General features: G+C 36.6%; 1 protein-coding gene across 2 annotated transcripts in view; it reads right to left on the reverse strand.

Annotated features, from left to right (window-relative positions):
• Window positions 1-25,579, reverse strand: part of EPHA3 (EPH receptor A3) — a 226,142-nt gene that overhangs the window by 128,270 nt on the left and 72,293 nt on the right. For both annotated transcript variants that reach the window (XM_071757064.1, XM_071757057.1), the window contains exon 3: window positions 24,577-25,237. In XM_071757064.1, the coding sequence (XP_071613165.1) occupies window positions 24,577-25,237 (661 nt within the window). The remainder of the gene's footprint in view (window positions 1-24,576; window positions 25,238-25,579) is intronic.

Below are 25,579 nucleotides of genomic sequence, written 5' to 3' on the forward strand. Positions count from 1 at the left end.
TCAAAGTAGATAAAAGATATCTGAATTTACATTTAAATAATGATACATGGTGACATTTGAAGTGCAAGCTGTCACTTCCACATACTTGTAAGCTACTCCATTGCACCTGTGACAGATACTTTCTGGGATAAATCCATGTGGATTTTTTATAAAAGCTTTGCATGCCCATGGCTGATCTAATTTTTCATTTTTGTTTAGGTGTCTTTTCTTATAATTGTGATATGCAGACAGATGCTGGGAAGGCTGCCCTTAGTGTTTTTGTCCACCAAATGCCCCTTGAGAAGCAGCACTGATCAGTTCTTGTACATTAAAAGTCCCTATCAAATGACTCTCCTAGCCCAGCTGGGTCATATTTCTAGAGTTCACTAAGCCGAAAGGTGAAGATACATCAGTTCTGCTCAGAAAAATTCAGATACAACATTTAAAAAAAACTAAGTACCAAATGATTTGGGGTCAGTCATGTGCATGCCCACAGGGAACAAATGAATCCATTCATCTTTACCTTTTAGCTACCTCCCATTTCACATGTTGATACCTCACTTGAATATTTGCTGCTGAGGCACTACTCAGCTCGAGGTAAAATTTCAAATGTACAGATTTATATTTGCCAGGCTTTGTTACTTTGCCAGCATTAACAGTAGAAAATAACCTCACACTGATGTTTTAAAGTGTCTTTCTCTTTTTCATGCAATAACTCTAGAGATAAAACTTCTTTATTACACTCCTTCAACAGAAAGGAAATCTCACAACAGTTTAGAGAAATTGTTATACCTGCATACATATAAACACACACACACACCTGCACATGTACATAAAGGATGATATTTTGGCAACTAAAATATTTCTAAAGGGATGATAGGTAACACAGTTCCTGTGCTTTTCTTTCTCTGTCCAGATTGTTAAATAAATAAATGAATGGAATAAAGTGTGCAGATGGGAGAGACACTTACTAATACATATATTGTCCTGAGCCTTCAAAGAATAGAAGTGCCTTTCAAGGCTGACAGAGCCATGGCTGTAATTCCTACTAGTCACAGAACCCATAATGGAAGTTTAGCTATCCTTGTGAGTTAGACCTACTCTTTCCACTTCAGTTTAGATCAGAAATAGACTAGGTGATTCTGGCATGAACTGAGTCCCCAAACAGATCAATTTAAATTTTATTCAAGACAGCGAGCCAAACCATGGTCCTGCTCCTCTGGGAGGTCCAAAAGGGATGGGAAATCCATCCATGAAGAGATAAATGTTTCAGAGAAACATTCATATATAACTCATAATTGCATAAATTCAGTACCCCGATTAAGACTAATACCAGTAGACTGATTCTTTTTTTCAAGAGAGCATTTAGTCAAAGAATTAGCCAATACTTGGTCAAATATTACAACAATAGGCTTGTTTCAAATGCATTTGTATCTTTTCAGTTGGTCAATTTTAGTCTGACTGTAGTTCATCAGTTCTTTTTTATCCTCAGACAAGAACAAACTTGAAAATTTCACTATGTATCTAAATTACTGGGAAACAAACAAACAAACAAAAAGTATTTTTTTTTTTAATATTAATATTTTCAAAAATATTCAATGGAATTATATGGCTTAACTCAGCTACTAACTCACTGACATTTTATATCCAAAAATTACAACTCTCTCTTTTTGAAGCTTTTTTTCTTGAATAGAGCGGGACAGTTTAGACTCTAAATGTCTGAATCATCAAAACCCAAGCCACCAGATAAGTGAAAGTACAATGAACAGCAAGGGTTAAGAAACAGATGCTTATAGACCTAGTATCACATCTTTTTGCCTTTTTAACCTACTGCTTCATTGCAGGTTGAAAACACTTAGTATGTTATTGTTTTGGGGTCTAACTGTTTATCTTGCACTGAAATAAATCATAAACTTGTTTCAGAAAGCAACTAAGATAAGCAATGTACTGTGGTATCTGTTTCTACTATTTTCTTCTTCTCTCACAGGAAGAATAGAGAGGAGCAGATGAAGAACTCGTGCATCATGTCTCGCGTGTTTCCATTTGACAGGAACAGTTTCCAGAAAATGACATTCCTACAGTATAAGAATTGCTGTGAAGGAGATTACTTTTTTCCTACAGGATGGATTCAGTCATGTCAGATTTATGACATATTCCTCTACAAAGTACTTCACATCACTGAGCATTGAGGGGCCTTTTTACTGTTGACTGAACTGTTCTTAAGTTGTTTGCAATGAAACAGGTTATAGCATGCCCAGGATAGAAGAAAACAATCCACAGATCTCTATTGTAGCTTGTTTAAATGACTTACCTGCCCTACATAAACACACCTTTGCTGAAGAGGCTTCTGATGTGCTTTTACCACCTACAAGCCACAGTAAGGACCAGATTATTAATTTCAAAAAGTCACTTTTTTTTCAGATACTTCTGCCCTTCAGATCAGCATACAACCTAGTATATTACTTCTAAGTACCCAAAACGATGCCATTGTCCCTCAAGTATTTAAGTGTACCAAGACATCTACATCTCGGAGGGCAACATCTGCTTAGAGTAGCAGGTACCAAAGATTGCCATCAGTTACTTCTCATGGAGGCTTCCCTTGTGATCATCCCAATAATGTATTATTTTAACAAGCTTTTACAGTTCCCTCCTTAACCTGAAGTGTCAGGGGGAAGCCTGGCCCTGGTGGAGCTGGCAGACAGACCCCTGGCCCTTTGCTCATGTTCAGATGTCACTTGTGCCTGCACAGCTACCCAGCACTATGGCTGCAGAGGGACAGAGAGGAGACCTGTTAGCATCTCCACAGCTCAGGCCAGTCTGCTTGATTACAAATTCATTGAAATTAATTAATTTTTAATTTCACACCAACCTCAGCTATTATAAATCAAGCCAACCAGGCCAGGGAAACATCCACTGAAATATATGACACTGTCAGCTGAAGAGGCACCTGATCAGACATGCAATTTCAGCAATCTGTCACTTGAGAGACAAGGAGGAAGCAAATTACTTTTCACAGAAATTATTACAAAATATTGCCTGGATTAATTATGCTGTTTCAGAAAGGGCACAAAAGGCAAGAAATACTACATCAGTTCTGAGCCCTGTAAGCCACAGTTTGGTATTAAACCATTCAGCAGGCTGAAATAATCTGAAAAACTATGGTTTTAAAAGTTTGTTGGTTTTTTTTTTTTTTACACAATAAAAATAATTAAAAATAAGACAAAATATTAACATCCTTGTATCTATGAAAGTGATATCTAGGCTTTTCATGGCTTTCTCACTGTCTTCAAACTTCTTTGCCTTAGCTCTAGGGGAAAAGAAATCATCTTACTCTGAGATACTAAAAATTTTGATAAAAATTCACTTGATAGTCTCCTTCCTACCTTCTGCTGCTTTGTTAACATTAAGCAGTTACTTTTTAAGTACATCTCTACAACAGTAACATGTTTCAGTTCCATCAGGTTTACATCTCATGCAAGATACCAACCTCCTCTCATCAGCATAATTCAGGGAGTTGCTTCCTTTCTGCTTTCTGAGGTTCATCTCTGTTGTGTTGGGAGTATGAATTCATGCCTTGGTTAGTCCTGGTCTGACTCCACTGGAGTAAATGGAAGAGTGATTACTTTCATAAACTCAGAGCATATCCCTGAGCTGCTCCAAATGTTACCTTTTTAATATTCATGTACTGGACACCAGTAAGTGACAGTATAGGAAATAAGGTGCTGAATAGGATGCATTCAGTATACATGTAAAGTATTAGTTAATCTTAGATAAAAAAATTGGGACTGATACCAGAGACGTCCTAAACTGCTCCTTTCTTTCTCTACTCAACATTCATTTTTAAGTCACATTTACTCATTTTGAATGCCAGATTGCTGCAAGTAAGGTTACTTTTGTTCTTAAGGATACAATTTCATAACCAGTATCTTTACAAATTTAAGAATTAGTACAAGAAGTACTGCACCAAGCAAGACCAGACCTCCACCAAGACTTCTGTCTTTACTGAAAATCACCTCTTGAAATACCTATGCTTGACAAGAGTACAGCAACAAATGTTTTTATGCTGCCTCAGAATATATTCCTAGACTCCAGGTACTTGTGGTAAAAGGACTTCCTGAGCCAGAGTAGGTGCCTTTGTATTTAATAACCTTTGATAGATTTTTCTTCCGTTATTTTTACACAGCCACTTTTTAATCCATGCACATTTTCCACATCCACAGAGATTCATGGCAAGGAGACCCATAACCTCAAGTGCAGTAAGACAATGATAAAAGAGGCTAAAGTAAGGAAATAATTGCAATGTGCTCTAGAAATGTGATAATAAAAAACACTGCCCCACGCCATATTATTCACTATTTACATTGTTGGTAGTGTAGGAAGTTGGAAGAGTCTAAAACTTTTAGTTTTGGGTTTTTTTCCAGACCTATAAGAGTATTCATTATGGAGAATCTAAACTGCCTGAGCTGGAAAACATAAAAATGAGAAAGCTTCTAAAAATCAAGGTCACTATATGGCTGTTCAGTACTTCAGTGCATACATGTGGAAAAGATCTTTTTTTCTTTTTCCCCCTATGCATAAAAATAAATGAGGCAGGTTTACAAGCTTAACCCTGGTTCTCATAGGATACAGAAACAGAAGATTCCATTAAAAGGTGGGAATTTTTTTCCACAGGAAATAGAACTCTTCCATCAATCTCTGTTGCCATTAGTATCTATTGTTAGTTTTTAAAAAGAAAATATCATTACTTAAGGTAAAAATAATAATAATTTAAAACCATACTTTTAAGAATAGGTAAGTTATCTCTGATTGAATTTCGTTCCCCTTCATCTTTGGACAGAGATGGTTTCAGTAAAAGGATTCAATATTTGAAACAAGAAATGTTTTCCCAAATCAGAACTGACTTCAAAGCTACTCGAACATGCAAGATTATAGCTGACTGGAAAATTCTCCACCAAAAATTTTTTGCTCAAAAATACTGTTACATCAAGGTTGAAATCCCTTCTCAAAGCTGACAAGATGTGTGCATGTGCATATGTATTTGGGTAACTGCAAAAAAGTAAATGCACAATCTATGCTTAAGCATACAAATCCAATAATGATCATCAAAATCAGGTTACTGGAAGCTTACCACCTGGTATTTCAAAATTATTCATTTTTTGAGTGTGTTTAAATCACAGATTCTGATACTCTAGCCTGTTTTATATTCCACACATACACCAGCCCTGTATTGTCAGATGGAAAAAAGCCTTGAGCTGTTATGACAGTATGCTCATGAGGCACGATCCTTCTGTATGGATAGGAGAGAGTTGAAAGTCTGCTCACGGCTGCATATGATATTTCAATAAAATTATTGTGCTCTGCAACCATTATAAAAAGCCCAGTGCAAATGTCTGCAAGTGCTTTTCACAGCCATCCCAATAATGTCAATGTATACTACATGTGTGTACATGTGAGCACTAACATTCAAGATGGGTACAAGCCACTAAAAAGCTCTACTCTGAAATGCATAAATAAAAGCAAATTTAGACAGTCAAAGAACACTCACTGCTGCCAACAAGCTCCCAGGATAAGCAAGCTCACAAAAGATTAGAGAACTGAGACCTGTATAAGCACAACCAAGAATTAACTTTTTTCAATATCATCATTGTAAGTACCTTGTGTTACATGCCCTAACTTTTATGCTCAACTTTCCTTCATTTCATTCTATTTCCTCTTGAACGTTTGATTTTTCATGTATAAAATATGTAAACATAGGCAAATTAAAAATAAAACTACAGGAATGAAAATTGGACAACACAGAAACATAAACACTATGGTTTCTTACAAGCACTTATGTATCTACCAGCAGGACAGAGGAAAAGACTATTGAATCTTTGAATAGAGATTTCCACTTACATGAAGGAGGAAGGGAGATAAGAATAAGTATTCTTATATTTTGCATTATCAAAGTCCTTGTAGGTATCTTAAATTCAAAAATGTTTTCCTGGTAAAGCCCAGGTGTCTAGGTAATTGTTCTTTTGTTTTTTCCTTAAATAATAAAAAAAAAAGACTGTCCGTAACAATTTTTTTTTATCTCTGTATGTTTAAAGTGTAGTGGCTTGGAGAGTACAGTAGCTGAATTATTCATTGAATCATTCAGGTTGGAAAAGACCTTTGAGAAATAATACCTTTGATTTGAAAATCTTCAAAATCAAAGTTCAATTAATGTGCCTGCAAAAACACAAAATGTGAGACCTTTTGCTAAACTTCTGTCCTATTTTGTAGAATATTAATTAGGAATACCAGCCACTACTTTCATACACAATTTACTGAGCAAATAAACCTATGCTTCTTCTCTTAGGCTCTATTCAGATAAACCATGAAAGTTAAACGTACTAACTGACCTCTAGAAAAGCCATTTTAAGAAAAGTAAAAGTCAGCTCATTTCTGTTGCAACGGGCCTTCTCATATGATCTCATTCATAGTGATTCTACATTTACTCTCTTTCATTCCATGAGAAAAAAAAAACAAAATAAAAAAAAACATCTCAGTTCTGATTTGTTTCAAGCTAGATGTTTTCCTCCCCTGAGAAGGCTGAAACACACATTATGAGCTTGGTCCAGTAATCATTCAAAACAAAATTCTGACTCAAGCCTGCAAGAGCTTTGTCTGCATAAGGACCACAGGCTTGGCCTCTTGTGAATACTTTCACTTAATACTGAAAGGCTTCATTGTTTACTGTATTACCACAACATGCATATGAGGTTATAAATGGGAGGCATTTATCATTCTCAAACAGTGATGAGGTGGCCACGGTTCACGAAGCAAGTGGGGAGATGAGACTCAAGAAATCTGGGTTCCGTTTCTCACTGGGCAATAGATCTATGTGACCAAGCAAATGCATCTTTTCTTATTTTAATACTGCATTTGTAAACTGTAAACAATATTTTATTATGCTGCAGACGACTTCTAGATTAATGAATTAAATTCCCTGAATGATCATTAAACAAAGAGACTTCTTTGTAAATATGATCATCAGCAAAATGAAATATGAATGACAGACTATTCAATGAGATGAAGGGGAAGCTGGAAATCTCTCATTTAACAGAGATAAAGTATTTCTGTAATATCAAGCTGTACTTTAGTCTGCCTTCGCTAAAAAAAAAATTGATCTACAACCACCAAATTTTTTGATCCTTGTTTAGAAGGCCAATTTTACCAAACAGAGAAAGAAAAGAAGAATACAGTTACCCCCTCACAGGGATGAAACCTCTCACAATCCTTTTGGGGTGCCCACTCCACTTTCAGTGGCCACTTACCCCAAGTACTCTGATCTGATGGGCCTTATGGAGTAATTTCTGCCTACCTCTTGCTGTGTGTCACATTGGGATCATCACAGTCCTCAAGCCTCTCTCACCAGCCAAGAGCTTCAGTGTGCCTGGGACCAAGGCAAGCCCCATGCAGCACAGAGCAGGAGTGTGGCACATCATAAAAGGGCTCTTGAAACAGGGAAGTGACTTCTCTAGTGTGCATCTGTTAACTTCAAAGCAACCAGTTTGCAATCAGTTCTCAAAAACAAGAAGGATCCGCTCTCTGAACACTGACAGAAGTTGCGTTACAATGATCTTTTAACACACTTTAAACAAGAATAGCACATAGTGGAGGAGATCAGAAAGTAATAATCAACACTATTCTTGCAGAGTCATCTTCCTCTAGGAAATCCTCTGGGAGTATATTTACCAGGAATGCAAGAAGCAATGATTTCCCTGAGTGAAGAGGACGAGGTGCAGCCAGCCAGTTTCTGAGCATCGTTTGAATCTAGGTGATAAGAAAAGCTATTATCAACAGTCAAGAAAAGCTATGCAGTATGGGTGAGCTATATAACCACTGGACACTGAAGGAAAAAAAAAACAGGGGGAAAAGGAGATGGGCATAACCACAAAAAAGAAGGCAGGAAACAAACAAAAAGTAGGTTATGATACTAAGCCACAGAGGAGCTTGCAGGAGATGCAAGAAGACCCACCCTGAGATGAAGCTGGACACTGAAAGTTGGAAAAGACCTTTAAGAAATAATACCTTTGATTTCAAAATCTTCAAAATCAAAGTTCAATTAATGAGGAGAGAAGGAGAAGGAGCACCTGGCCCAGCACTGGAGCACAGCACCCACAACTGGTTGAAGTCATTGCCCTCAGCTGCACAGCTACAACAACTAAGTGCATACAAAGTATTTTTAGAAAGAGCTTTCATTTTTCCCCTTTCTAAAACGTGATTAAATCCTGTATAAAACTTGTTTGCACAACAACAGTGTGATAGGGAAAGTAATCCCTTTCACCTGTGCCTTCAGCAGTCCTGGGGATGTGATCATCCAAGGCTCACCTCGCTGCAGGTGCCATCAACCTGCTTCTTCCCTAAGGGACCTATGGGGCAGTTTTGAGGCTGCTGCCATCTCAAGAGCACCCCAGGGGACTGGACTTCAAGGTGAACAGCTGAGCTCAAGAAATCTGCCAGGAAGTGGCATCTAAGAGAAATCATTCATAGATCAGAATGAAAGGAAGAGAGTGATCAAGAGACTGTATCTTAAAAAGAGAACATTTCAGCTCTCATGAAACATACATAACATTTGTGAATAAAGCTGAGAAAATGTAAAGTATTAACAGAAGCCACCCATTCAGATTGCAATAATTTACTGCATTATTTGAATAATTATTTTTAAGCAGTGCTCTATAATGAATTATGATTACATATGAATATATGAATTACTCAGGGTAAACCAGACTGAAACGGCTGTTAAAAAAAGTAACTGAATTACAGTCTCAATTAAGCCCAAATCAACATTTTTTTGGCTAGAGATACTGGAGCTGCTAAGGTGGGTTAAATAATACTAATACCTTATTTCTGCACTAGGTTTTGATTCTTTTCACTGCATATGCCTTGGTAGCTAAGTCTTAAAAATAGAATTTTAAAACAGATCCTCCCACATTTAAAAGCATTAACTATTATTTATGCCAAAGTCTGTTTTTCTTCATTGATTCAGTTAAATTCACATAAATTCAGTATCTTTTTGAATTAGCACTATGTGATTTGGGATGAAATATGTAACATTTATTAGTGGCTTTTCAACATACCTTGCATTACATGACATTCCTGTAATGCAAGTTTTGTTACTCAGCACTAACAACAGTACAATATATCATGTGGCAGCAGTGAGTGGTCTGTAAACCAAATATGTGTCCTGGCCACTAAGCTTAGTTCATGCAAACTGCCAGCCCCAACCCAGCATCACCTAACCTGATCCAGCAGCTCCTGTTCAGGTTAAGATGGAGTGTCACATGCTGGGACAAGTAGCCTCTTCAAGCTTCACCCCCATGGTTTCCATATGTTTTCAAATACATCTCCCTGTCCAGTGTTTTATAAATTACTCTCTCAAGACATGCAAAGGGAATAAAAGCCAGACTTTCAGTTCTTCTCTTTGTGGGATGTATCTATGTATTTATACATATCTGTACAAAAATTTATGTATAGGTACGGCAGAGAGAAAATATACATCAAGACAAAAAGATGGCAAAAAGGACACTTTTTCTTTTAATGCACTGAAAGGACTTCAGTGAACCAGAAGACCTCAGACATACTGGAAGTTCAGTCCTCTGAATGCAGTAATTTATAAAGATTTCTAAATTATAGGAAAGGAGTATGACAGTGGCAAACCATTTCAATATATTGCTAATTGAAGCATATTTCATGGACATAGCTATAATGAAACTGGTGTCATGAGGATTCTATAAAATACAAAAGGTAAAGCAAGAAAAACAAAGCCTTTAGGTTATTGTAGTTCTTCTGTAACAAGACATTTCTGGGCAACTGGTGATATTTTTCCTAACTGACAACAAATATTTATTTATTTTTTAAAAGGCCTTGATGTACAAACTTTCTACTAATTCTCTTAGAATTAACCAGCATACATAAAGCTGGAAGAATTGAACCCTGTATAATGAGAATTGTAAAAAGACCAGTGCATACCTAGCTATATCCACTCTGATCTGTTTCAGCAAGACCAAATCACATCCATAAATACACAATTACTGTAAATAAATGTGCTGGCGAAGCTCAGGTGCTGCTTTTTTTATAAGACACTTTTTTTAGATTAAATGATTGCTAAGCAATCTCTTTACTATGTATTTGTTTATTAAATTGACCATTTGAAAGCTGAATTCATCTATCAGAAAAATCACACAATTACTGACTTTTGTTTTCTAACTGGATAGCATGCACATAAATTAATATCACACAAATGTTACATACTTCATTAAAATGTTTATAAATTCATGTTGATGATAGTTACAGAAGTTAGCCAACTGGAATCTAACAGAACCACTTGACTAATATTATCAGCACACCAACTGTCCTTTACTTTATATTACAATATAATAAAAAGTGGTTATGAATGACTGACAGAGTTAAATAGCTTCACCAAGTAAACTGGATAAATAATTAAATCATTCTGAATTTTGCAAATTTCACAATCTCATTTGTAAGCTATTTCACATACACAAAAATAAATGTGTCAACTGATTTATTGTACTTCTTTCCCTAACTGTAGGCTGATATGTTGCTATTTAAGAGGAATGGCATTTCATCAAAAAGCCCATGTTCTCATCTGTCCAAGAATTCCTTATTGTTTGAAATGCCTGGCTTGTTACCTTCAAATTGATGGGAGCTTGGCATCTAATTTCAGAGACAGCACAAGCAACTCATATATGGAGTCTCTGAATGTAAAATATAAAGGTAAGAGAAAAAAAACACACTACTCTAGGCAACCATTCCCCCATGCCCCACCTTTTAGAGAAGGTGAAAGCAAGCTTTGCTGATGAGAAAAGCATTCCTCCTCACTCAGGCCACTGATGTTTTCAGCTGAAAGACTCCAGCGTGCCATCATCTGTCTCTGTCATGGGTTTCACTGACTCCTACTGAGAGACAGCAATGAGCATCAATCCTCAGCCAAACAGCCTGTCAGCTATTTGAGATGGGAAACCTGGCTTTCTCTACCCACCCACTCTCTCTCTCTTACCAAAACTTGAACACAGTAGGCAAGGATAAAAACGTAGCCTGTGCAAAGGTCTGCAGGTCCGTCACAGCATGAGAAGGTGAAGTAAAAAGTTATGTCAACAACAACAAAGAAAAAAAAATGAATGCTTTGATGTCATGAATAGCTGCTGATATAGAAACTGAGGCATGCTGCGTGCGTGCACTGCATGCACATAACCCCTTCCTTCTGCCTTCTCCACACATGTCCCCACATCTTGGGGAGAAGTAACCACAGTGCCACTAGCTATTTTTACTAGTTTCTTTTAGTTGAACTCCTCAAGAATGAGCAAACCTTTATTTTTTAGGAAATGCTTTATTAGAAGTTATGAAACCCTTGAAGGCGTATTCTTACTAACTCTCCATTGCAACTCTAATAAATGTTTATAATCTCTATCAGCAGCTGTCTTCACAAATCTTTTTTTTTTTTTTTTTTTTTTTTTTTTCAAATGCTATACAAAAATTCCAATCATCACACCCTTTCAGGTTTTCAACTTGACATAAAGGAAACTCCTCATGAGACCTGGTGTGAATGGTTCTGCTTCCATCCTAGAGTCTACAGTATGTAAAAGTTAAGTTCACCTGACTCCAAACTTCTTCATAATTACTATAGTAAGGAAAGAATACATTTTCTTTTTCTTCAACCAGAACCCTCCTCAGATTACTGTAGGACATAATAGTTATTGAAAAATATTGTGTTTCTAAATTGGTTGCAGAGACAGCATAAAAAAAATTTATGTATTCTTTGGTTTGTCTTTCAAATGACCTTTGGATACAGTCATATTTTCAGCTCCTAGAAACAGCCCACAGAAAGTCAACAGAACACATCATCAAGCACCACAAAACAAGTTTCAGTGCCTCAAATCAGATCCACAATCCACAATAAAAGACCAAAAGCCACAACCATATCAAAACACATCACCTCTAGAGTTGTCAAAAGCATTTCCAAAGTACTAGCTCACAGAAAAAAAAAAAAAAAAAAAAAAAAAAAAAAAAAAAAAAATTTAAAGTCTCCCACACAATCAGATAAATCAGATGTATCCCCCATATAGATAAACTCATGCTCACACGTGTTTGGGCAGGGAGGATAGGAAACGGATAAACTTGACCAAACTGACGCAGGGAAAAATCTTCCTGCTGTCAAACCTCAAAACTAGAATAAAAATAAAAGAATAATGTAGAAGGTGGGAGGAGAATATGGCATCAAAGGTGCCTAAGCTTGGAGGAGCATCAGTGCCCTGGAGCTATATCTGATTGCAAACTACAGCCAATCCTATGCTTCAGAGGAAAATGAAAGATGCAGTTATTCAAAAGCCAAATTACTGTTACAGTGGAAAAAAATCCTTCTAAAAAGTGAAAATTTTAAAGCATGGTATAAAAATAATATAGGTTACAAATATACAACAAATTCAGTATGTTTTTGCTATCTTTTTGAGACAATTATAACCTGGGACTTTTTCTCTAGTAGAGAAACTACTTACACCAACATATATGTACTATATTACATATACAATATATTACATTCATGAGTAATATATTTTGTATTTCATACCAAAAAAAAGACAAAACCACCCGTAGATTAGATGATTGCTTCAACATGGTGGATGTGATATCTGTGGATGCATATCCAGGGATCTGATGCTAATGTGCAAGTGTGAGGTAGCAGCTTGACTGCTATAATTGCAAGATAGACAAGGAAGCTTCCCAACAGATGGATAGCTGACAGGCACTAAAATAATCCCTAGGTATAAGAGAATTCAGGATAGATTGCATGCCTGGATTTTCAGGCAGTAATTTAAACATACCGGCCCCGGAAAGTAATTATTGCACAGAAAAACAATGTACTGAATTCCAAAGGAGACCTTAATCTATGTTTAAAAAAGCTCTATACTAAACAGACTTGTGCCCGAACACCTGCTTTTACCACAGGATTTGGAGGTTTTGTGTGTTTTTCAATTAAAAGACTAATATTTAACTTTTGGGAGGAACAGCAGGCTCTGCTTGTTCAGGGAAGAGATTAAGAATTAAAAGGTTAGTTCTTATCACACTGCAGATGGGAATCAAAAAGTAAAGCTAGAAATCCAACCGAGTGAAACCTAACAGGATCCGTATCACAACCCCATTGCAGATTCGCTGTGGATTAGACCGGATCGGGAGCACAGCTGCAGCACGGGGGCAAACAAGGATTAATTCCCAAAAACCTCTGCTACCCTCTTCCTCCATCCCACTCAGGGATTCATCACCTGATACCCTCCTCACCTTAGCTGTAAGCAAGTGGGCAGAGATGGGAGAGAGCAGGAGGCCTCAGGGCCCCCCTGCCCCATCCATGCTCCGCACACACCTCCTCCCAGGACACAGCAGCTGTTTGCCTGTGACCGTGGCGTGAAGCAGCTGTTCCCAAAGCATGTGGATGATAAACTGCATCTTTGAACCATCCTTACAAAGGGAAACTAGACATATATATGACCATCCACAAGTGTTTTATCTCATGGCCCACTATTAAGTACTTTGCAGAGCAAGACTAAGAAAATAGAGCATTAAAAAAAAACAACAGTCCTCAGAGTTCAGTGCAAGACACAGCCCTCTGGCTTTGAAGTTGAGAGTACAGTTTCAGAGGCTCTGTGAGGTATATACTTAGAGCTCTTGAAAAATCAGAAATGTAAAGGAAACGTTCTCAAAATACTGGCCAGAAGAGGATCAGATGATTTACACACTGGCCTCCTCTGAGGGGAAGACTCTTAAGAACACAACAAATCTTTTCTAGACTGTAACTTGATTTAGACAGTGCTCACTGAAACTCAGGAGATATGAACCCATTTACTGTAGTTCAGATCTGCTTTAAATCTTTCAGTGCAACACATGCATTATCATAATTTTATTGCCAATATTTGCAGACCAGCTCCATGCAAGAACTACCATATACCCCAAAAGAGACTTCAAAGAGTCACATTTTTCCCCTGAAACCTGAATCGTTCTAGCAGTTAAGCACAGAGCAAACTTGCACAGAGATACTCATCTTCATATAAAGACACCATTAGATCATACTCCTGTTTGAATTCAAATCAGTATCTTTCCCTCTTTCATAAAAGCTTCTTAAACCTCTCTTATTTTTTTTTTAAAAAAAAGAATACTAACTGCAGCACTTAGATTTCAATGAAACAATTACATAGATAAATTTTACTTACCATGGTACATTTTCCTCTCCACTCTTCTCTCTCTTCTTCTCTTTCCTGTTCTGACCCTTTTAAATAAAAGCTTTTTGCTTGCTTTCTTCCACCATCTGCTGTGGTTAGTGTGGGTAAAGAAAAGATACAGAAGCTGATCCTCCTGTTACTGCTAATTTCACTGCCAGTTCATCTCCTCACACGTTATGTGAAACAAGACCATCATTGCTTACTAAATATCAAGCACAAGTAGCAATTATATGTCTTTCTAATTCTATCCAGTATTTAAAAGATAAATTTTCCTATGGCCTGAAGGTAAAAGCTCTGGACACCCTGTCTTCAGTCATAGGAGTCAGAGAGGTTCTACACCATATTTGTTAAAAAATGACAGCTTAATGATTTGTCTGTCATTAGACATGGTTAACTGAGATTTCTGAACTTTTCATTCTTCTTCTAACATGTCCCACTTCATACCCAATAAGTTTTTTGAATTTTTTTTTTTTCCAGAAAGAACATAGTTTAGAGCTGTAACAGTGATCTTATGTTCATTGCTAATACACCTTGACTTCACTTCAAGTCACAATCCCTCAGCCCTGCTTTAGTTTTCCATATAATTCTTTTGGGAGCAAAACCTGGAAATTCCTAGAACAGACTTGAAGAGCAGCTTGTTAAAACAACCCCGCATACCTGCCATCTAAGTATTAGGATTGCATTACCAAGATAAGAAGAAAAACCTGATAGACCTTCAGAGAATTCAAGTTTTGTGGTAATCTAAAGAAGCACATTACAGCAGCTGGAGATGCCCCTGTTAAAACTGCAACTACATGCTATTGAATAATTTGCTTGTATCTTTTATATATTAATGACTGTATTATGCCATTTAATATGAAAGCAAAGGAGCAACTCTTTTGTGCTCTATCCCACAGCTTCTTACTAATAATGTTACATTAAAAAATGCTACAGGATACATTTATAAATAAAACAATTCTATACTTGCATACCTAAATCTTAGAATTACCTCTACAGAGATTAAAGGACTGTTCGGGTTAGGTCAAATGCTGTATGAGTGAACCCTGTATAAACCTGCAAGACATCAAAGAAAATGTTTAATATCTGACTTTAATGTTTGCTGAACTTTATGTCTTTTATTACTTCAGCTGGGTAGCAGATGATAATTTCAACATATTTTACTTCTTTATAATAATCACCTTAAAGAATGAAAGACAATTTTTTTATTCCTTAAATAAAAATTTTGTGCCACATTGTCATTTTACAGAGGGTGGATTTTAAACAGATACATTCTTAAGGATAAGTACACGGTTGGAAGGCTTTTAGTCACTTGTCTGTTGGCATTTTTTAGAGCTAAGAGCTGGGTGCTTCTGAATAATTTCTTCCAATTTTCACCTTCCATTAGAAATCTCTACAAAATCAAAAAGAAGAATCTATTTTTTAGATAGCACAAATTTTTGTGAAAACTCAGTCCCTTAACCAGAGGTCAAAAAATCCTTCCTAGGATTTTGAACTCCTGCATGTAAACTGACCACTCCAGCTTAGGCTGAGCACAGTAAATGATTACTTTCATTAGGTTTCATGCTATTCCCATGCTTAATTTACTAGTATATGTAAAAGGCACTTAAATGAATTCTTCAAATACTTGGCTAAAAGCATATGGAAAGCATATTAGATATCCCCTCTAAAAAAATGCATGTTATTTTGGCTGAAAATTTTACATCAGTTGCTCTGTGAAACTTTGGTATGTTTTCACAGCACAAAGAGTGGCCTGGACAGAGTTATGAACAAACTATTTTTAAAACTCATAGCCCTTTTATGTCACTTAATCACCATTATTAATAAAAACTAAATAAAAATAACTACAAAAGAAGTATCGTGGGATAAGCCATGATTCAAAAAAGAAAGCATACTGACTGTAATAACGAATGGCAAGTAAAAATGAATTACTTCAACCATGTTGTTGAGGACCCATCCTGTATCCCTTCTGCAGTTATTCAGGTTTGGCACAGTGTCAACTTTAACCATATGGCTTTTTCTTCCCCTGTTGAAAGTGAATCTTTATGTCAAAGAGCAGCTGTTCTAAATTATCACATCAAATTTTAACTTACAGTAGACAACCACTGAACCCACAGATTCATGACAGTGAAATAGTTTGTCCCCTTGACCTATGAAGGATTTGCCATTGTTTAGGTTTATTTCTGCCTTAGCATCACAGCTACACCAATTCTCAGGGTATCCCAGGCAGGAAGGTACTTGGAGCTGAAGCTACAAACAAATTCTAGGCAATGAACTTCTAATCTTCTCTCCCCAAGATGACTGTGTGAAGCCCAAGTTATTATGTTCCTGTTGTGCTACCGAAAATAAGACTGCAATTTCAAAGGCAAAGAAAATGAGACATTACAAATTTACACCCTTGTTATTCAGTTTGTAATCCAAAGACACAGTCAATTCTGATACTTCTCCTGCAGTCTAAGTGTCTGATACCAATTACTGGTTATTTAGACATCTGCCAGCAGCATGTTTTGACAACATCTTGTGCTTGATGCTGAAGAGAGGCAGACGCACAGAAGATTCTTGTCGTCGTGTGCTCATCTCTCAAGCTGGTTCTTACTTTAAGAGCATTTTTGTGCTACATTATCAAAACTTAGAGCTCTCTACAATTGCTCTCTATTAAAGTCTAGTACCAGCTGTCAGTTGTAATGCAAACCCCTGTTAACCTTTGTAAATTCCACTCTGGAACTAATAAGGGATTGTCAAATAGCTCTATACACAGATGCCAGTGGCAGAGAAACGGATGGAAAAGGAGCGTGTTCAATGAATCCACACCAACAAAACAACCTTTGTGGAACTCTGAGCTAAGCTGATATTGAAAGTCATCAGACAGCACAAGCAAAGCATGCTCAGGATGATACTATTAATTTAGTTTTTAATCTTTTGAAAGCCTCCAAAGAAGTGAAGCCATTAAAATTGAAAGGTTAAGGAAATGCCAGCATGATCCCTTAGGATTCTCTGTAAGAAGCATCCATAAGATATTTGCAGCAAAATCCTGCACAAGAGTAGCGGTCTTGAACATAAAAGTGTCAGAGAACTAGGGCAAAAATTTCTACATTAAAAAGAGGAAGAAAAAGTCTCACACATACTTCTTAAATTGTGGAGAGTCTGGATCAATATCTAATATATTCCACTACTACAGGGGGGGTGTTTGTAGGGTTTTTTTGTTAGGGTTGGGGGAAGAGGCTCATTTTGTTGCTTGAAAAGCAGATGAGAGGGACAAGAAGCAAGCTTAACATGAGCCATAAATGTGCACTTGCAGCCAGAAAGCCAACCGTGTCCAGGGCTGCATCAAAAGAAGCACAGACAGCTGCTCAAGGGAGGGGATTCTTCTCTTCCATTCTGCTCATGAGACCCCACCTAGAGTACTGTGCCAAGTTCTGCAGTACCCACTATAAGAAGGACATAGAGCTCCTGGAATGTGCCCAGAGAAGAGCCACTACAATGATCAGAGGGCTGGAGCTATGAAGACAGGCTGAGGAAGTTGAGGTTGTTCAACCTGGGTCACTCTGAAGTGACCTTATAGTGACTTTCCAGTATCTGAAGGGAGCCTAGAAGAAAGCTGGGGTAGGGCTTTTTACATAGGTGTGTAGCAAGTGAGAGGACAAGGAGAAATGGCTTCAGACATTAGGAAAAAATTCTCTCCTGTGAGAGTAACGAGATGCTGGAAGAGGTTGCCCAAAGATGTTTTGGCTGCCCCCTCCCTGGAAGTGTTCAAGTGTTCAAATACAATTGAGTTACCTAATTAAGTCAAATGTGAGCATAGGAGTACTGAACAACTATGAGTAGTAAGCTTTTTTAAAGTAACACTTGGATCATAATCACTTAACATTGAAAAATTAATAAAAATACTTATAATCATGGTTTTTTTAAAAGTATTTCTATTACAATCTCCAATCTAGTACAGACTTTTCTCAAGTAAATGCGGAGCACTGAAAAAACACTTGATACTTGGGAATCTGTAAAATGGAGTTCAAAACATCTTTTCTAGTAATTTCAGAATGTTACTTTTAAATTTGTTTTGAACATGTGACAAATGTGCTCACAAACCATAAGATTCTGCCCAATAAATTTTGCCTTTAAAACATGAACCTTAAATCTGTAGCTTATGGTTGACAAACCAGAAGATATTTTCAAAATTTGTAACAATTAGAAAATGTTACATGAAAAGTTGACTGTGATGCTTCTGAAGTATTCAGTGCAGCATAATTCTTTGTCTATTAAAAAAAAATATCTGGAGATATCTGACATAATTTTTGTAAGAGTTAAATAAATTCTAAGCAGGACAGGAAATCCTTCATTGTATGCTCTGTTTATGTACTTATACCCTATAAAATGGATGAAAACAATGAATATTTTACAAATAAAACAATTCATAATTTATAGCTGCTGTCATTTTAGTTTACTAGCTTGAAAGATTAAGAGGCCCTATAAAAAAGCATCTCTCTTGCTTTCTAAAATCAAAACAATATTTCAAACAGAAGGAAAAAACACCACTCAAATCACTGCTTTAGAAAATGTGAAACCCTAGCTTTTTCAAATTTCATGTAAAAGAAGACTTTCTCACAATAGTTCTGCTATTATATATGGGCTTCCTATGATCAGTTCCCTATATTTCCTATACAGAACATAAGAGTTAAACCCACACACTTTAGTAGTGTAAGCAACACATCTGAGCCACTTGGCTATCTCCAAGGGAAAATGTTCTTGGTTTTGCACTTGCAGCGAGCATGTGTGCCTTCCATCTGTTTTTACTTCCACAAAGTTGAGTAGTTCCTCACAGCACCTTTTTCTCCTCATATGTAAAGTTACCTTTTATCTACTTAATATAAGCAAGTAAAAAGTATATTTACTTATGCAGACACAAAACTGGTATTTAAAGGACAGGAAAACAAAAGGAAATCTAGATGGCTTTTGTCCTTAGCATTAATGAAATTTTACGTATTTTTATCTCAAGTACAGCATTCGTTCTACTGGAAGAATTAAGCAATGTACAGGATGGTTCAGATTTAGCAGCCACAGATGGCATTCCTTTCATATCTCCATAAACTCAGGGAGAGAAATGTGATTTAGGATTTGCTCACCTTGATTTTCTCAACTTGAAGTACTGAATAATTTAGTGTTAGGGAAAATTCTGTGGAGTCATTTTTACAATAAACAGGTACAGTGGGTGAACTTGACCTCTCACTACTTTACCTCTCACTTGTTTTTCTCCCATTCAATCCACCTGATTAATTGCTTAAAATTAGATACCTACGGAAGGGCTGTTGGATTACATTCTCTTTTTATTTCTGGCTTTTTTATAGAAAATGTGTCACTCAAGGTTAAAATTTAAAATTTTATTAGATAGTAATACATAGGAAATTTACAATTCAGGCTTACTTGATTCCAACAACTAAAATTTAGAAACTGTACCTTGAAATTATTACATGCAGAAAATGTGTGATTTTTTGAGTAATTTTTTTCAGGCTCAACAATTTAATTTCCCGTTCAGTAACTGGAGCCACAAAGCTTGCTTTTGGCCCATAGGGTCACCTGTTTTAAGCATTCAAAAGAACATTCAAGCTCATTCATACTCCCACATGAATAAACAAGTGCCCACTGCATGCGTGCTAATTAGGAAGATCATAGTGAAAAATATCTTTCTCTGTGTTCAGCTAGTCTTTCTGAAGTGCATGAAATAAACCACCAAAAGAATAGACACATTGAGGATGGAAGAGATTTATTAGTCCAAGCCTGCCAGTGCAGGATTTCCTTTATCATCTGGTTACTGCATTTAAAAAAACATCTATTGAAATCAGGTTTCCATTATTTCTCCACAGATACTTCCAGATTATTACAGAACTAAAGACATATTACCTAACATTTTTCCTACCTTTCTCCACTTATTTTGATACTATTAGCCTAACTAACCAGCCAACCTTCACATCTATTGTGATGTCTATGGCTTTGCTGTAGCATTCAAAACAGAACTGAACCTAGCTTCCCTACATACAAATCACTGGGCAGGTGATGTGAATGCTCCTTTTCTTTTATTGGTCTTTGGGCTGTTACAAACACTACGTTAGTGCAACTCAAACAACACACACAAGCCTAGTTACCCTTTTCATGAAAATCACATTGTTTGCTTTGAATATGTACAGAGACAGTCAAAAAGGATGAACAAAGGTATGGATCAATTAGCCTGTCCTCCAGATAAGACAGCACTGGTAGAGAGAGAGTTGGGAAAACAGGTATTAGAGATAAGATTTAGACATAAAAGGGATCTAGAAAATTGTTAATGGAGAATCTGAAAAGGGAGTAGTTATTTCCTCACTATTCAAGGAAGACCTTTTACATCTGACTTAACACTGAAAGTGTTAAGCACGAAGATATGATTTTCACACAAGTTATGCCATTCACCATCATAAAAACTTACAGAGACTAAGAATATGAGTAAAAAACCAGACAAATTAACAGGTGACAGGTCACTGATTCTTATTACCCAGTTTTTCTTACAAGATCTACTGGAAGTCTTAGGACCAGTAAAGAAGCACTTTATACAGTTTCTTATATTTTTTCCTTAAGTATCTACCATTAGCCACTGTCAGAGAAAGAATATGAAGGCTGATAAACTTCTAATCTGATCTACTATGGCTGTTTGATAGGGTCCAAACGAAAAAGGTGAGTTCTTATTGCCTGGGGAATAGCACAGAGACTATTAGAAAGCATCAGGTTCAGCATGTAGTTGCAGCCAACTGATTTTTTTCTAACTAAAACAAATTAAAACACTGTAAGAGAGGAGATCCTACAAAGAGGCGGTTTGGCCAACATGTCAGGAAGACAACCATGAAATATTGCAGTCTGTTAAGTAGACAGTAACACTATGATGTGAGTACTAACAAAGATATAACAAACAGTCTGCAGGGGATTACAAATGCCATATTTAGTTAAATAACAGATATATTTCCTACGGGGGAAAAAAAGAGTGCTCCTCCCCCCAACACATCTTACTCTATCTTATACAAACCTGCTCCCTCCAAAATACTGAAAAGGTGCAAGTGTCTTTGCTAGAAGAGGCATTAAATCTTAAGCTGTTAACCTAAAGTATACCATAAAGAACAGAGATAGAAAGGTGAGGTATACAACTCACTTTAAGAAAGCATCTCTCCACACACCTACAATAATGAGAACAAGGTTGTTCACAGTAAAATTGGTCCTGATTTTTTGACTGACTGACAGGTATGTATCATACAGGTAAAATGCTTATTAACTGGCAGGACTCAGAACAGAGCAATAATCTTTCCAACAAGAACCAACACACTGAATAAAGCTAACAGTTCAATTTTGCCTTTTAAGAGCTTCGATACAAATATGTTATAAAAACACATATGTTTTTATAAGTACATAGAATCATAGAATGTTAGGGTTTGGAAGGGACCTCTACAGATCACTGAGTCCAACTCCCCTGCCAAAGCAGGATCACCTTGGGCAGGCCACACAGGAACACATCCAGGTGGGTTTTAAAAGTGTCCAGACAAGGAGACTCCATAACCTTTCTCCATCACCCTCACAGTAAAGAAGTTTCTCCTCATGTTGAGGTGGAAGTTTCCCATGTTCTAGTTTAAACCTATTTAAACCAGTTTAAACCTTCATTGTCCTATTACTGGGCACCATTGAAAAGAGATTGGTCTCATCCTCTTGACACATACCCCTCAGATATTTGACATTACACCATTAACAAAATTTTACATGTAATCCATTAACAATCAAAGGCTTGAGCCTTATGTCATCTTTTCCTGGCTATGCAAAGAAAAGGAGCAGTCATGGAAAAAAATACAATTTGTGTTGTTTGAGGGCATGACTGCTTCTTAATATTTTTCCAACTACCAAAAAAAGCTGTTCTGAAGGAAACTTAAATAGCCCGGTCATATACCATTGGGTATATGATCATATTATATTTTAATAATCACTCATAATTATCAGTAATTTGCTAATGTAAAAATGACAATTTCCAAAAACAGCACTATGGAAACAAAATCAGAAAGAGTCTGAATGCATGATCAAGTAGTGCTAGACACTAAGGTGTTGAATGTTTCCAATTACTGTGAAAATCAGGATTTCTACTACTACTTTTCCAAACTTTACCTGAAATGTTTTTTTTCCTAAATTATTAACATTCCAGCCCATGATTGTAACATCATTTTGGATTTTCTTTAGACTTGACAATTCCATCTCTACTGCCCTTTTATTGACAAAAGCACCCAAAAAAAAAAAAATCCCTTAAACTTCAAAACCGTAGAAAAAGGAGCAAGAGAAGGATAAAATAAAAGAAGAAAAATAAAAGAAAAGGTGCAGGAGCAGTCAGGAGCTTGAGGTAAAAACTAAACTCCTTTTTTCCAAGGTTTCCAACTTCTGCTGAGTTACCAATGCCAGCTAATGGGAGGCTTTGGTTTGAATAACTTTTAGAATGCTACTTCAATCACACCACATAGAAAATATTTGGTAAGTATGATTCCCATAAAAAATTTAATAGAACATCATGTGTTAAATCAGAATAAATCAGAAGGACCTGTAACTGTTTTTAATGGTTCATCATATATGTTCCCTTGACAACAACTGTGAGGAAGTAAAAAAAAATTAAAAAAAAAAATAGCTGGAAGGAGGATGACAGAGAAATCAAAAGAGGAAAAGAGAGAGAGTTCTATGGTCTGATTTTATACCTCCCAAATGATGTATCATACAGTCACACATGGATGTGACCTCACTTCTAGTCTCTGCAGAACTTGGTGGGAGCTGCCTTGCTTATCCCAGGCATAGGAGATGCTCAACTATTCCTCAACTGGAGTCTGACACTTTTTGAGTGCCTCTCATTCTGTGTTCATGTGTAGCTGAAATTCTAAAACAATACCTTTCAATCATTTACAAGTGCAAAGGCTCTACAGTAAGCAATACTATGTACATTGGTAAAGAATAACACTAACATTTTAGTATTTTTAAGTGCAGCTATAGGAGGCCCTAGGTAAAGCATTCTGAATAGAAAAATAACCCCTCCTGGACTGAGCTCATAACAGAGGAGTTTAACTAGTTCTCCTTAATATTGGTATCTATCTTCCAAAAAATGTCCTCAAAGGACTCAGCTACCCAGTTAATTTTTTTTTAGGGCAAAATCAACTTACAATCTACTTAAAAGCAAAGCGAAACAAAACAGTCTTACCCCTTTCCTCCAACAGCTCCCTGGCATTTTCTGAGAAAATGTCACCTTAATTAAAACAACAATTTTCACAATGACCTAGCTATGGTCCAGTAAGCTCCCAGTAGCTCCCCAGGACTTGCCTGCCTGATGTAAGGATAACTGAAGGACCAACAAAAAAGGAAGAGACGCCCTCTCAACCAGATTCAGAATACTTTAAATTTTGTTTCTTATGGATATATGCAAATGTGCATGTACACAAAAACACATCCCACAAGAAGTAGCTCAGCAACTACTCCTTTCATCCATGTTATTTCCAGATATCACTGTTTAACTTTTATTTAATTATTTAATAGAAGACCCTCTGCCACAACCAGCACCTCTTAAGGCACTCTGTGAAGAGAGGTTTAAGTAAAAAACTTCAGTAAAAAACTTCAAAACATACTTTTGTGAAAAGCAAAATGTAGACACCGCATTTTTACTTGATATTAAAACTAAGTAAGTATAATATGCATTTCTCTAACATTTAAAAGACCATTTTTGGAAACAGTCAACATCCCTGTGTATTCTTGTTCTTGGGAGCATTCACATAACCAGTCGGAAGAAACCAAAGTCTGGAGAAAATAATTTTGAGTTAAATATGTGAGTATTCATAAAGATATATTTTTGAAATTTATATATTAATTTTTCAACTGTATCTGAATTTAGGAACTATGCTACCTGAAACAATGCTATCTATTTTCTTCTGACCAATCCCAATTAATCAACACAGGTCAGTAGCAAATATTACACATCAAGCCACAGAACTTTAAAAAACAACACAAAAATTCAAATATTTTGACACAGGCAATGCATTTCAGAAAACTATAATCTACTGAAAAGAAGTCCATGAGTAGTAAGAGAGACTAGACTTGCCACATACTGTGTTAACTAAAACTTGTCGACTCTTATAAACAATTTTTACCGAATTACATCATTTACACAGATTAAATAAACCCCATTTTCATGGTGACTCTACGCACTAATATATTTGCCTCAGTAATTCAGAGAAAATGAACATGATCCAATACACAAAGGAGGGGCATACAGTGAAGCCCCTGTTAATAATAATTGAACTATGAACATGGAGCGCATTGTTACCTTGGCAGGCAAAGCCTCTTTCTTCATAGCCAGCATTACACAAGCATTTCCCTATGGGCACTAGCCACTCTCCTTCTGTACTGCAATACATCTTGGGTGGTTCTTCCTCCTTGGAATGATTGACACAGGAACCCCGCACCTCCACCAGTGACTGGGAGTCCATGGGTACCGTATCTGGAAACATGGCGAGGTTCCTGACAGTGAAAGGGCACTTTTTGAAGTACACTCGCACTGAGACTAAGGCAACACATGCACCTACATCTTGAAAAGCCAAGTAAAAGCCTTTCCTGCTCACAGGCCCCACCTCACGGACTTCTGTATTCAGCTTGAGAATTCGGTCCCCAAGATCCATTTGGGTGAAGCTCTCATCAGCCGCAATGGTGTCAATCTTTGTAAACTGATGCTCTCTGAACTTTACCAAATGGTCATCGTCAGACTCCATATAATACAGATTGAAGGTCTCTTTGCAAGTGCCCAGAACTAGAGGAATACTATTACAGTCCCTCAAGGTAAACTTGAGCTCTACATATATCTTCTGAGCTGAATTGCGTGGAATCCAGTTTGTTCGCAGCCAATTGTTTTGACTGTGATCCATAACATTGCACACTTGGTAAGTTCTGATTGGAGTATAATGTTCATCAACACCACTGATCTCTTCCCACTGGAAAAAATAAAAATAAAAAGAGAGAAAAGGAAGATTTTAAGATGAAAGATTACACCAATAAAAATCACATTATAAAGAAAAGCTGTGAAAAAGCAACAATCACTCTGCCTACACAGCGCTAAAATAGACAGCTAAGTCACACTGAACTTGCATTATTTTTTCCTACTATAACATATACACATCTTAAATGAACATAGAATTCACCATTGCAAAGGCAGTTTTTACCAAGTTAATTCAATGTAGCAGGAAAGCAATGCTACAGCTGTTTTGCATTATTAAAACCTGTGATTTCTCAAACAATATACATCGCTGTCTCTTCACTCATGATCCAACAGGTCT

This window comes from Heliangelus exortis, chromosome 1 (genome assembly GCF_036169615.1).
Source record: "Heliangelus exortis chromosome 1, bHelExo1.hap1, whole genome shotgun sequence".
NCBI classification, from domain to species: domain Eukaryota; kingdom Metazoa; phylum Chordata; class Aves; order Apodiformes; family Trochilidae; genus Heliangelus; species Heliangelus exortis.